The 14,521-nt window shown below is 50.7% G+C and overlaps 1 protein-coding gene across 2 annotated transcripts; it reads right to left on the minus strand.

The window, feature by feature from the left end:
• Window positions 1–2,381: 2,381 nt before the first annotated feature.
• Window positions 2,382–9,294, minus strand: DMBX1 (diencephalon/mesencephalon homeobox 1). Of its 2 annotated transcripts, none has more exons than XM_036758007.1 (5): window positions 9,132–9,294; window positions 4,744–4,922; window positions 3,951–4,317; window positions 2,534–2,932; window positions 2,382–2,488 (listed from the first exon to the last, which is right to left on the minus strand). In XM_036758007.1, exons 1-5 carry the CDS (start codon window positions 9,283–9,285, stop codon window positions 2,382–2,384), a joined length of 1,206 nt encoding a protein of 401 aa, XP_036613902.1. In that variant the 5' UTR covers window positions 9,286–9,294. The 2 variants fall into 2 exon arrangements, with proteins under 2 accessions (XP_036613902.1, XP_036613901.1); XM_036758006.1 differs by having other exon boundaries at window positions 4,744–4,939; window positions 9,134–9,285.
• Between the last annotated feature and the right edge of the window lie 5,227 nt (window positions 9,295–14,521).

Genomic DNA, 14,521 nt, shown 5'->3' on the forward strand with positions numbered 1-14,521 from the left:
GATTTAATTGACTTTTTACCTCACTGCAGGAAATACCTAAGTTCCCAGTTTGGAAATAATAGCTGTCTACAAAATGCCCAGACAAATATCTACAATCCCCACCCCCATAAGGCATGGGGGACTGTTGCTATCTAGTTTTAGAGACAAGATTGATTTGTTTTCTTCTTTTTTGATGCTTCCTCCCCTTAAGTGGGAAAGTCAATTTCTTAGCTCTGAGGACAAGAAACCCCCTTTGTCCTCCAATTCTAGACCCATCCTTATTCTCAGAGAGATCCTGGATCTTAGAACTGTAGGTTCCCTGTTCTTCACTAATAAGATGTTTCTGCCCGTGGCCACCCTGGCCTTCTGAGCATGTGTGCTTCTCTGATCTTAGAATTAGAGAAGAACAGGAAGGGCTCTGGGCCTTATTGGTTGAACTGAGTCAAATTAGATCATATCAGGCTGGTATCCATCCAACTCCACTTCAAACAAAATCTCTCGGTGATTATCAGACCTCAGTCCAAGGCCCCCCAAATAAGCTGAGAATAAGAGCTCAGCCTCCTCTTCGGAGGAAGTCCTACCTGGCTTTGGTTCATGCCCCTTACCATCCCTGGGCCCCATTCTAACCATCTGGGAAGTGAAGCTAATGATATCTAAGGTTCCTTTCAGTTTTGACATTGTGTGACCTTGGACAAACCCCTCACTTTCTCTGGGTCTCAGTTTTTCCATTTGTAAGATAGAAGGGCTAGAAGAAATGATCTCCAAGGTCCCTTCCAGCTCTGATACTCTAGAATTATGTTTGAGACACAAGGAGTGACTTTGCTACTACTTCCTGATCTGGAAAATGAACCAAGAAGAGCACAGTTTTCTCGGGCCTGGCTATTTTTTTCTCCTGCTCAGGTCTCCTTTCCTGATGCCACAGTCACAGCAGAGGCTGTTTTCTGGGGGTAGGATGGGGTGGGCTGGACTAGTGACCCTGGCTGGGGGGAATGGGAGTAGGTTGGAAGGAGGGGAGAATCCAAAAAATAGCACAAGTGTAAACAAAATGAAACTTAACAGTTGGGGGTAGGGGCACCAACACAGACAGGTAGGACCATATTTGCCATATGGGGAAACTGAGCAAGTGAGTGGTGAGGTGGGTTAATGAAAGGAGAAGAGAATGAAGGAGAGAGACCAAGAGGGAAATAGGCTGAGAAAAACAGAGGGAAAGATAGAACTTTGAGAAACAGACAGGGAAGAAAGAGCTGTCTCATAGTGGAGTGAGCTGCCCCTGGAGGTAATGAGCTCCCTGTTCCTGGAGGTCTTCAAGCGAAGGTGGCATGACCAAAGCAGCTCTGGAGCCAAAGAATCTTCCTCCTGTCCGTATGGTACTGCATGACTCCTTCAGTCCCTTTCGGCTCTGAGAGTCTACGACTGAGAAAAACAGAGGGAGGTCGAGGCAGAGATAGAGGAAGAGAAATGGGGAGATAAAAGAGATGGGGGGGTAATAGACGTGGGCAGAGAGAGAAAAGGAAAGGAAGGAGTGGAGGCAGAGATAGGAGGCGAGGGTGGGATCGAGTTGCCTGGTGCCAGGTGGACATGACTGTGGGACCTTAGCAGGGGACAGAAAGGACCCGAAGAGAGGGGACTGAGGACCAAGAGTGGGACAGACACCACACCGAGACACAGCTGAGAAGGCAGACAGATAAAGCCAGAGGGACACGGAGCCAACGCTAGGGAAATAATGGGGAGGTGGGGAAAGGGAGCGGGAGAGGAGTGGCGGGACGGGTGGGGAAACTGAAAATAGAGCTTTATATATTTATATTTATATCACATTCCACACATCCAGTTACGAAGGGAGGGAGTTGGGGTCAAGGTAGGAGGCTGTCGCTCCTCCTCTAGGACTGTCAGGGGTAGAGAGTGGGGGAAGTTCAGTTCAAAGGGGAGAGATTTCCTTCCTTCCACCCCCACACCAGCTCCCTCCCAGGGCCATGCAGGGGTGCAACAGGTGTAGACTTCACACACACACCCCGCCCCCCGCGGCGAGGAGGCGGGGATCATCCTCTAGCGGGTGGTGGCAGCGCCAGGAAGGAATGGGGGGGGGGGGGCTGCCTCCCTGGGTTGCGTCTAGGGTGGGGGGTGAGAAGGGGACCTGGCCCTGGACCCCGGAAGGGGGTCTGGACAGGGCTGCCGGCCGCCCTGGCCCTGGGAGTCCGTCTCTTCCGGACCAAGATGAGGTCTGCGGGACCACCTGTGAAGAGACGGACGGAGAAAGGTTGGTCCGCTTGCCCGGGCTGGGTCTGGGGTGGGTCTGGGCCGGGCCCTGGGCCCAGGAGAAGGACTGCGGGCGGGCTAGGGATGGGGTGGGGGGAGGGCGAGGAATGGGCCAGGGCGGGAGGTCTTCCTTCCTGGGGACGCGCCGCTCAGTTGGGCAGCGTGTCCAGTCCCAGGGAGGCCGCGTGCTGCTTGGCCCGTAGCCGCAGGCTCTCGATGCTGCTGGTCTTACTGTTCAGCGCGGCCGAGGCGGCAGCTGCTGCTGCGGCCGCAGCGGCTGGGGGCGGCGGCGGCGGGGGACCAAGGCCGCCGGGAGCCGCGGGAAGCAGCGGGGAGCCCCACACGCCCGGGTGGGCCGCGGCAGCCGCGGCAGACAGCGACTGGTAGTAGGACTGGCAGTGGAGGGAGCCCAACGGTGCCATGTTGACGCCCAGGTAGGGCACGGCAGCAGCGGCGGCAGCGGCGGCGGCTGCAGCGGCCGCAGCTGGGGGCGGCGGGCCGCCCACCTCGAAGGACGAGTAATGCACCAGGTTGTTGGTGGCCGCCATGTGCTGGCGGAACTGCTCCTGCAGGCGGAAAAGGCTGAGCGGCGAGGATGAGTAGGAGTGTGAGGGACCCAGGATGCTGCCGCCGCCCCCACCGGCCCCAGCGCCCGAGGTCTGCGGTGGCAGGGGGCCTGAGGCCGTGCCGCCCGGTGAGTCTGCAAGAACAGCCGTGGGGGAGGCCCGTTAACCACCCACGCAGCAGCTCCCACGGCCGAAAACTTCCCCCTTCCCTCCGCCCGGCTCCCATGTGCCTCCCAAAGGAACAGGCAGATCGATAACCTCCTGGTCAGCCCAGGGGTCGCAGAGGCAGGATACTGGGCTGAGCGGGGTGTGGGGAAAGGAGGGATGCACTAGCCACTTTTCCTGTGGCCCTTTCGACATAGTATTTACCCGACAAAGTCCTCTCTGCTACAGTTTCCAAGATACAGTCTCACTATATAATCCCCCTTAATACATTGTCCGGTACCGAGTCTCCCGATTGTCTCCCTGATACATTGTTTCTTCTAAGGAACGTTTCCTCTGAGCAATCTCTGTTACATTTTTCCACTGCAAGATACTCTGTCTCCGCCGATCCACCGTCTCATCTAACAGCGATACCTTCTTTCCTTCAATACACTGTTTCCTCGAATAGCCTGCCTGTCTTCTCTGATACATTGTCTTTGCCAATAGCCCGTTTCCTCTGACAGACAAACTGTCTTTTCAAACCCGTGCCTCCTCTGATACTTTCTCCCCTGAGAAAGTGTATTCCTCCTCCCTGCTCCCGAAGAAATACACTGTCTACCCTGATAAATAGTCCTCTCCCGATGCACTGTCTGCTTTGATAGCTTGTCTCCCCTGACACATTGTGGGCTGTCGTAGGTCGTCTCCTCCAACACCATCCCAGGTTCTCTCATTCATTTTTTCCTCTCACAGTTTCCTCTGACACCCCGTGTTCTCTGATATTCCATATGCTTTCATATACAGTTTCTCCTGATACGAAGATAATTCTCCCAATGTCCACTATACCCTCGACAATGTAACCTCTGATTGCCCCTCCCCTTTGGTGCTACCTCTCCAACAGTGGGCCTCACACATTCTAGGCGTCTCAGCACTTCCTACGGAGGTCCCGGGCAGCATCCCTCTCAAATAGGAACCTGTTCTCTGCAGCACCGCCTGCCCCGCCCCGGGCCTCACCTGCTTTGGGGCTGCTCCTCTTGCAGCCGAAGCCCTTTCCCTCCAGGCCTGGACTCTTCTCAGTTTTGCCTTGCTCGATGGCTCCCCGAGCCTCCTCCTCCTCCTCCTCCCGGTCAGCCTGGTCCTCAGGAGCTGACTCACCAGCAGATTGCTCCGACAGGGTCAGGTGTAGCTCAGCGGAGGGCTCGCCAGGCAGAGCACAAGACTGCTCAGACTCAGGTAGGACAGAAGCCTGGCCGTCTGCGTTGGGGACTTCCGCTTTGCCCTCCCCGTGCCCGCCCTCAGCCTCCTTCTGTTTCTGAAGCTGCTCCTTCTGCAGGCTCCGCTGCTTCTTACGGAACTTGGCTCTTCTGTTCTTGAACCATACCTTGCAAGGGAGAGGGACGGAGAGAAGAGAGAGAAGAGGTGAACAGGCCTTCGGGGACAAGAATGGAAGTGGGAGCAGAGACGGGAGAAAGAGAGCATGGGGTCTAGTAAGCAGGAATCAGGGCAGGGTAGGGGAGACCTAGGCAGAGTGAGCATCATCGACAATCCTTTCCCCACTTCGACCCTCCTCCCCTTGCCCGGCTCCACACCTACAGCCGGCTCACATCGCCGACATTTACTCTCCTCGCTCTCCACCTTAATAAAGTTGGAAGTTAGGTCTTGGTGAAAGGGTACAAAAGGTTATTTCGCCTGTGCAGATGGGAGACCAGAGTGGCGATTGGCTGCAAAACCAAGGGAGCTGGCAAAGGGGAGGAAGGAGACAGGCAGAGGGCGGGAAGGCGTGGACGGTGGGGTTAGAGAGTCTTGCCTGCACTCGGGCCTCTGGCAGATTGGTGCACATCGCCAGCCGCTCCCGCATCACCACGTCCGGGTAGTGGGTCTTCTGAAAGGTCTTCTCCAGGGCCTCGAGCTGCTGGGCAGTGAAGGCAGTACGGCTGCGGCGCTGCTTTCGGTGCTGAGAGCCATAGCGGGCCTCCAAGATGATGTCTTGAAATGTACAGCCGTTGGAGGGCAAGCAGAGGGGGCCCATTTAATTATGGGAATTTGGGAGGAGCACACATACGCACAGCACACACAAGACTCCCTGCCTCCTAGTCCCAGGACTCAGCCCTCCACGAACTTAGAATCGCAGAGTCTTGAAACTAGAAGAGATGCCAGGCATTGTCCAGGCTAACCCATTCCAGAATAGGAACCCTCTCCACAGCCTTCCTGACCGAATGGCCTTCTAGATTCTAAAGGAAGATAGCTGGTAGTGATGGGGAGCTCACTACCACCTCAAAGAATCCCTTCGTTTTTGGCTCTATACTATTTGTATATATCATTAAGGAAATCACTTCTATTTTCAATTTCTTCTGTCAAATAAGGGGGTTCAAATCTATTACCTCTAGCTGCCCTCCTAGTTTAAATCCTATGAACTATGATCTTCAAAGACAGAGAATATGATCCTCTCAGGCCACCCTTTCTGCTTATTGGGATGTTCTTCTTGTGTAGGAGAAGAAGAATCATGGTGATCATGATTATTGAATGCTCTAAGGTTTACAAAGTTCTTTACAAATATTATCTCTCTTATCCTCACAACAACTCTGGGAAGTAGATACAATTATCATCTCCATTTTACAGATGAGAATGCTGAGGCCAGCAGCCATTAAGTGACTTGTCCCTGCCAAACCTCTTCTCTGGGCTCAAGTTCCTTCAACTTCTCCTCATTTGGGCCTCACCTCCTTTCTTCTTACTATTCCGTTTACTCTCTTATGGATGTATGATAGCTCATCGATATCTTTTTGCTAAAATATTTCTTTTTGTTATTCCTAGAATGTTTTCCGGGGGGAGGGGGCATATGACCAGGCAGAGGGGAGGCCTTAGCAAATCACCTCTGGATCTGATTACTACTCGAATGCCAAATAGTGTCTGTAGTTCTGATGAGACATTCTGAGAAGAACATTACTGTCCAGAAGAGAGTGTGTCCAGGGTGATTAAAATCTCCTCTGGCTGAAGGGCATAGGGAGCCAAAAAAGGTCACTGAATCCATGCCAATGACTCCATAAATAGTCACTCAAAAAACTTCCCAGATGAGTAACTTCTTTGCCCTGAGTCTTAACACAGCCTGAGCCCTAACTGTCCAAAGACTGAGCCCTGACTCTAGCTATATGCTGAACCCTGACCCTAGTTATATTTTGAGCTCTGACCCTGATCCCAGATTCAACCCTGACTTCAGCAAGGTATCTCATAAAACTGTATTTGGTCATAAAGGGGAGCAGGATGGCTCTGTGCAATGGTTGTTAGCTGTAGGAGCCACATCTTGCTCCCTAGAGAGCAAAAGTGATTGCCAGACTTCCTCCTGAACTGAGATGCTCTGATTCCTCCAAGAAGAACAGAGGGTTTGTGAAGCAGGAAAACTCAAGGTCGATGTGTAAGGATGAGGGGACTGGAGAGCCAGACAGGGGCTCAGCTGGAGTCCCGGGTCCCTTTGCACATACTCAGACACCACGGCTTCTATCCTCATCCTTTCCCAGAGGACTACTTCATATAAGGGCCAGAAAAGATTGGATATTCCAAGATCTTGAGATTTTCACCTTGAGACTTCCCTCCCTCTGTTTATGGTCCCATCCTTGACTCCATCTCCCAGGTTGTAATCTTGGGGTGATCAATGACTCCTCCCTCTCCCTCACTTGCCATATGCAATCAGTGACCAAGTTCTGTGGATTCCATTTCTGCCATTTTTTCCTCCCCATCCCCACCCCACTCTGTTCCCACAGCTACTTCATTAATGCAGACCCTCAATGTCACCCACCTGGCCCGTTATGATAGGCTCCTAACAGTCCCCCTGACTCTACTCTCTCCTCCTCCAATCCATCCTTTGGTTTGTTGCCAGACACATCTTCCTTAGCCACAGAGCTAGTCACGGCATTCCTTCCTTCAGAGCCCTATAGGAGACCCTATAGGGCTCTGCCATCCAGTTTAAACTCATTGGCCTGACATTCAAGGCCTAGCATCACCTTAACTTTCCAGCTGCATCTTAGACTTCCATGAAACCTTTGTTGCAATCAAACTGAATTCCTCTTTGTGCCCTGAGAAGACCCTATGCTATCCTATTTCAGAACATTTGCTCACCAAAGTTCTCTCTGCCAGGAATGTCTTCCCTCCTCTTTGATCTATCTATGTAGAGTAAGCAGTTGGTGGCACAGTGGACAGAGCACTGGGCCTATCCTGCCTCAGATACTTCCTGGCTATATGACCCTGAGAAAGTCTGTCTGCCTCAGTTTCCTTAACTGTAAAATGGGACACCTACCTCCCAGGGTGTTTGTGAAGATCAAGTGACATATTTGTAAAATGCTTAGCACAGTGCCTACCACATAGCAGGAAGTTAATAAATGCTTTCCCCTCTCCTCCTTCACCTGGTGAATCTGTGCCCATACTTTAAAGCTTCCCTTCAAATTACTTCCTCCAAAGGTCAAAAGGAGACATAGACAAGCTGGACAGTACTGGGGGTACCATATTCAATTTGAAATATATTTTTTAAAAACACAAAGCTGTACTAAGGGCCATTTCCTGTTTCCTGTGTAGTACTCTTTTTTGGACAGGGGAAGGCAAGGAAATCGGAGTTAAGTGACTTGTAGTATTCATTTTGCACTCTTCTTTGTAGGGTGCATATTTGTGGGTGCTTACCAAGCTCATAATAATCAAAAGGATTTTTAAAAGCCATTCCTTCTGGGTCAGCTAGGTGGTGCAGTAGATAGAACACTGGCCCTATAGTCAGGAGGACCTGAGTTCAAATCTGACCTCAGATACATACTAGCTGTCTGACTCTGGGCAAGTCACTTAACCCTCATTGCCTCCTCATCAGCTATGTTATCCAGTAGTCCACAGGACACCCTTTCTCAGGAAGTCTTCCTTGATTGTCCCATCTGTAATGACCTTTCTCTATAGAGCTCAGATGGTTTTCTTAATTCTCTCTATGCATCATGATGGAGAGCCCTGAGCTTCATTCTCCTCTTAGACTGTGAGTTCCATGAGACCAGGGAGTGGGTCAGTTCTACTCTGTGGGTCTCCTTGAGCTCTGCACACAGTAGTACTTAATTCATGTTTGTTAAACTTGAAGTCCTGGGAGATGGTCAGGGAGCCGCTCTTACCAATTCAATCTGATTCAACAAGATTAAGTGCCTACTGTGTGCCAGGCACTGAGGCCCATAAAGACAGAAGTGAGACAGTTTTTACCCTTGAGTAATTACTGTCTTCGGGAAGGGGACAAGGATATGATGTATAAATGGGAAAGCAGATAAATAATCATTTGAGGACAGAGAGAACCAGGAAAGACTGCCATAGAGGAGGTGGCCCAGGAACTGAGCTTTGGAGAATCTCTGAAGAGGCTGAGTGAGGAGGGAGGGCATTCTAGGCATGGAGGTTAACAACAGCCTGTTCAAAGGCATGCAGGTGGGGGATGTGGCACCAAGTTCAGCCATTATTAGCAGGTAGGTCACATTGGAGTTCATGAAGCCAGGGGTGGCAGGCCCCTTAGATCCCTCTGTTAGCTGAGCAGGTGCACTCTATTTTAGGAGCTTTACTCCTGGAGGATATCTGGGCATCATGTAATGGAAGGAAGCACCCCAGAGGAATCTCACACCCAGAAACAGAGTGCCACTCAACCTGATGAAGGTAGACTGAGTACCTGCTGGGTTCAGAACCCTGGGCCCTGTGCTAGGAGGGAACTAGCTCAGCAAAGTTCAGGTCCCTGATCTCATGGTGCTCCAGTCTGGGAGAGGGAACTCAATTTGGGTAACTTGAATCGATAATATTACATGATAAATGTTCCAGAGAGATAGTCAGAGTGCTCTGGAAGCTCCTTGGAGGAAGTCCTTTCTAGCAGGAAGACAACAGGAAGACCAGGGAACAAGGGACATTTGTGGTGGGCTAAGGACCCTAGGATCCCAGCTGAGAGTCATGGCATCCAACCCCTTCCTTTTACAAAAGGGGAAACTAAGGCTCACAGAGGTGAAGGAAATGGCCTAAGGTCACCCAGCCAGGCAGCGTCTGAGGCACAAGTCCAGACTGCAAGTTCAACACTAGCTATCTATGCCCTGATGTAAAGTATGAAAAGGAACTCCACAGGTGGAGAGTGGAAGGAAGAGAAAGGTGAAGGAGCTGTGGGCAACATGCTCTCCCTCCCTCCCTCGCCCACCATGCCCAAGTTGATCTTACCAGCCAGCCTCTCTGCCAGGGTGAGGGCATGCACGGAGGGCCGGTAGTCAGGCCCATGCTGGGCCTGTTGGGCTGCCTGCTGGTGGAGGTTGTACATAGCGCTGAGGGAGTTCATGGCATGCAGCGAATAGCCATTGACACCGTAGTGCTGCATTCCGGCGACCACCTGGAGGGACAAGGAAGCAGAAGGGAGAGCTGTAAGAAGACCCCCAGAGACCTTCCTGCCCTCTTCTCTCCCTCCTCTCTTCCCTCTCACCTCCTTCCTTCCACAGTCAGTGACTAAGTGCCTAGAGGACCAAGGGCCCCGTACCTCAGACAAAACACAACCCCTGCCTGGCTCATGATCTAGGAAGGGGATAAGATGGGCACAGGAAGATCCAGAAGGAATACAGGAAATCCTGGCAGGAAAAAGGCAAGCCCACCAGAAGAGCAGTGAGACCCAGGGCAACTCGTTCCCTGAACATGGTCATCTGCTATACCCTCCCACCAAAGCAAAGAGAAAGGAGACTAGCCTCAATTCCAGGTGGAGAAGGGGGAAAGGGAAGACAAGGAGGTCCTTGGTCTAATTTATCCTTGGTCACTGAGGGGTCCCAACCCCAAAGGTACCATCTGGGGCAATTCAACCATTGTAATGACACCAGTGGATCAAAAGTCTTTCTCACAATCTTACTCTAGCTTCCCAAAAGCCCCATATCAGAGGCAGTATTGATGTTATTATTACCATCCTAAGGAGGGGCAAACTGAGGTCCAGAGAATTGATTTGCTCCAAGTTTCACAAGGAGGCAACAATGAAACTAGGATGCAAACTCGGATCTCCTGCCTCCTCAGCCAAGGTCTTTGCACAAAGCTTCTATCTGTAAAACCAGGGAATCCAGGCGTGCTGGAAAGCCAGCTCCTCCCCATGGGGGAATTGCCTAAGCCTGGAGCCCTATGATGTTCATTACCACAATATCCTTATTTTGTGCTAAATTACTCAGACTTAATCATCTGTTCTCCACCCCCTTAGTCTCACAGGCTTATAGAACGTCAGGGGGAGGGCCTTTAGAACAGACAACAGAAGATGTAAGGGGAGAGACAGAGACAGACAGAGACAGAGATGGAGACAGAGAAACAGAGAGATAAAAAAAGACAGAGACAGACAAGATAGTGAGAGACAGAAAGAACAGAGAGAGACAGATACAGGGACAGGGACAGGGACAGACAGACAGAGGAATTTGAGAATAAAAGGGGACATGAGAGTTGGAAGGGACCTTAGGAGCACAGAACAGAGAAAGCAGGAGCTGAAGTGGTCCATCACATGAAACAGAGCACCTATCCTGACTGTCAACACAGGGAAGGAGCTGAGAGTGAAGACTCTTACATCAAGAACAAGAAGTGAGGAAAAGTGACCTAATGAGGCAATAAATGGTTGAATTCAGACTCAGCCCCCAGCTTTGGGGTTCCACCTCTGGCCCTCTGCCCATATCACACTCTTCAGCTGAGGCTGCTGTCCCTCACTGTCCCAATACAACCAGCAGAAAGAGGATTGCAGGGGGCTGGAGGGAGGTGCAGAGAAGGACAGGTGCTCCTTGTCTTCCAGTCTCTGAGAGACACTCAAAGGGAAGAGGAATTAGCCTAGTTCTGCTTGGCCCCAGAGGGGAGAACTTGAAATCACATGCAGAAGTGACAGGGAGGCAGGTTTCAGCTCAATGGAAAAACTTCCTAACCACGAGAGCTGTCCCCTGATTGACAGCCGTGGCCTCAGTAGGTAGCTCTGGACGTCTTCAAGGAGATAGGACGTAAGAGGTATCCTCTGAGGGCCTGCCCAGCTCTGGGATTCCAATGGTCACACCTCTCAGCCTCAGAAGCTTCCTTAAAGGTCTTTCTCTCTTCTTTTTTTTTTAATTTTAATTTTGCTAGGGTCCCACCAACAGAAGGGAAAGGGAAAATCCTGACTGTCCAGAGGACCAGGCCAGTCTGAACTTAAACCAAAATCTGAGCTTAGCTGCCTCCTTCTTGTCTACACTATACTGCCTGGATCAGGACTATGGCCCATCTATTCATGGCCCATTCCTGCCCTGAAAATGTGTCTCATACTATCATTCTCTCTCTCTCTCTCTCTCTCTCTCTCTCTCTCTCTCTCTCTCTCTCTCTCTCTCTCTCATCTGTCTCTCTCTCTCCTGTCTCTCTCTCCTCCCCTTTCCTCTTTCTTGTCTCTTAATTTCTCTTTTTCTCTCCCTGTCTCTCTGATGCCTCTCATTGTCTCTGTATTCCTGTATCTCTTCTTTCTCTGTCTCTCCTCTCGCTGTCTCTATCTTTCTGCCTATTATCATTCTATCTCTCTGTTCTGTTTTACTCTCTTTCTCTCTGCCTCATCTCTCTGTATTTATCTCTGTCTCTCTCTTTTGTGTTTCTCTCCCGTCACTGTCTCTCAGTCTCTGTCGGTCTGTCTTTAGGTTCGCCCATCCACTGGGAGCTGGGGTAAGGAGAAGGGACGGGCAGGGCAGAGCAAGAGGCGTCGAGAGGCCCCTGGAGGCCCTGGCCTGGGCCGGGCTCAGCCCACTGCGCACTCCAAATAAAATCAATTAAATATTTAAAAGGTGCCGCGTAGCAATTCCTGGGGAGCCGGGCAGGCCATTCATCACGGCGCCGCGGCGTTTCACGAGCTGTCGAATTGTGCTTACATTGGTTAAAAGAATCTTTATATTTCATTAAGCAAGCAAAGCGGCGGATCTCCCGCCACCGGCGCCGGGCGGATGGCTTTCGTTTTCCAAATCTGCAAATGCATCCGTTATGTCCCCGCGTCGCCCCAGGCGGAGGAGGCCTAATGCCCAACCAATCGAAGAATCAAGTCGAATTTTATTAGGGGGTATTTTTTATAAATTAACAGCAGCCGGCCAAGGAGCAAGGCTTAACTTGTCTTTGATTAAATGGGCAGTGAACCCTCACCCCGCCGCCGCTCCCAGGGCGCCTGCCTGGCCTGCCGGGCCGGGCCTACCTCCGCTCCCCTTTGGCTTCCCTGCCTTCTCTCCCTCATTCTCTCTCTCTCTCTCTCTCTCTCTCTCTCTCTCTCTCTCTCTCTCTCTCTCTCTCTCCCCACCCCCCCCCACTTCCTACTCTCTTCTGTCCCTCCTCTCTCCTCTCTTCCATCTCCTGACTGTCTCTGTCTCTCTCTGTCTCTCTGTGTCTCTCTCTCTCTGTCTCTGTCCCTGTCTCTCTGACTCTGTTTCTCTGACTCTCCCTCCAATCTCTCTCTCTCTCCCTCTTCTCTCTCTATATCTCTGTCTCTCTCTCTGTCTCTGTCTCTCTCCCTCCCTCTCTCTCTCTCGCCCTCTTCCTACTCTCTTCTCTCCCTCCTCTCTCCTCTCTTCGATCTCCTGACTCTGTCTCTATCTCTCTCTGTCTCTCTGTGTCTCTCTCTCTCTGTCTCTGTCCCTCTGTCTCTCTCTGTCTCTGTCTCTCTGTCTCTCTCTGTCTCTATCTCTCTCTGTCTCTCTCTTTCTCTCTCTCTCTCTGTCTCTCTGTCTCTCTCTCTCTCTCTCTTTTTCTCTCTCCCCCCCTTCCTACTCTCTTCTGTCCCTCCTCTCTCCTCTCTTCCATCTCCTGACTCTGTCTCTATCTCTCTCTGTCTCTCTCTTTCTGTCTCTGTCTCTCTCCTCTCTTCTCCTCCCTCCCTCATCATCTCTGTCATCTTCTTTTGTAATGCAGAGGAAAGAGCCTTGGATTTGGAGTCAGAGGCTCTAGTTCCATCTCTTCCTTTTACTCTGTGTGACTATGAGCCAGTCACTTAACTCTCCTAGCCTTCACTTTCCTCATCTTCGAGATGAGGGGGATAAGTGGACTAGATGACTTCTAAGGGTCCTTTCATCTCTAGATCTATGATCCTTTCTTTCTTTCTCTAACTTGTGCTTTCTCTGGAAGAGTCTGTGTGTTTCAGTGCATGTGTCTTAGGGCACAGCCTGGGGTGGGAAATGAGGAATGGGAAAGCAGTATTAAGGGGGAAAGTAGTGGCTAGTGAAGGCTTTGGGGAAGCCGGAGGTGTCGAGCATCAATGTATACAATGGGAGAGGCGGGCACCATCTCCTGGGGCTGAAGGAGCTGTGACCACAGCTTCTCCTCCCTCCAAGTAAGGGACCCTACAGCCCCAGAGGATCCAGGGCTGACTGTAACTCATCCAGGCTGGCACCTCGGGCCCATTTCAAAAAAGGTTCTGAACTTATCATCTGTACCAGTCCCAGCACTTAACTGGCTGCCTGACCTTGGGCAACTTCATTGACCTGTCTGAGCTCAGTTCTTCTCATCTGTGAAATGGAGGCATAGCTATGTGGCAAAGACGATAGAGTGGCAGGTCTGGAATCAGGCAGACTCATCTTCCTGGGTTCAAATCTGGCCTCAGACACTTATTAGCTGTGTGACCCTGGGCAAGTCACTTAACCATGTTTGCCTCAGTTTTCTCATCTGTAAAATAAGTGGAGAAAGAAATGGCAAACCATTCCAGTATCTTTGCCAAGGAAACCCCAAACAGGGTCACAACAAAAAAATATACTTATAGAACCCACCTCACTGGGTTGTTATGAAGAAAGTTCTTTGTTAGCCTTTAGAAAGTAATTCAGAAGCACATTATTTCTCATCAAACCTCAACCAGCTATGCTTGAATGATGGGATTGGGGAATAGGGGACTAAGGTCACACAGGTCATTGAAGGGCTAAAGTAAGATTTGACTCTTGCTGTCCAGACTAGCATATTTTTCATGTACAACATTATCAACCAGCTTAGCTCACTGTTAGAAATGGAATCAAGAATGAAATCTCAGAGTGCTGCCCCACCCCCATCACCAGAGCAAGGCCAGAAAATAGTGCCATAGGGTGGAGATTAAGTCCCACTTCTCCCTCCCCACTGTGAAAAAATAAAAACCTAACACTCCACACATCTCTTGAGCCCCAGGGTAGGCACAAAGAATGAGATTCAGGGTCCCTAGGCTTGCAAGAGGCATCTCTTCCAAATTTGGAGATTGACTCTCTAACTTGAGCAGGTACAAAGGCAAAGACAGAGAGAGACAGAGACAGAGAAAGAGAGGCAGAGAGAGACAGAAATACGAGGGGGACAGAGATCTAGTGGAGGTAGAAGTGCAGGAAAGGGCACTAGGCTAAGAAGTAGAATTCTTTTCAGAATCTAACATAAGAGAAATGAGAGAGAATGAGACCTTGAGAGAGAATGGGAAAGAATCTATGAGAACATTTGGGAGGCAGAGGGAGAATCTGAAAGAAGAAAGGATAATATTTGAGTGAGAGAGATGACGGGAAAAAAATCCAGTGACTAAAAAGCAGCTGGATTGGTGTTAGCAGATGAGTTTCTGTATCTCCCTGGGGCCATGGGTGAGCTCAGGAGGAGAGTGAAGGCCAAACAGTATC

Source organism: Trichosurus vulpecula, chromosome 4 (genome assembly GCF_011100635.1).
Source record: "Trichosurus vulpecula isolate mTriVul1 chromosome 4, mTriVul1.pri, whole genome shotgun sequence".
In the NCBI taxonomy this organism is placed as follows: domain Eukaryota; kingdom Metazoa; phylum Chordata; class Mammalia; order Diprotodontia; family Phalangeridae; genus Trichosurus; species Trichosurus vulpecula.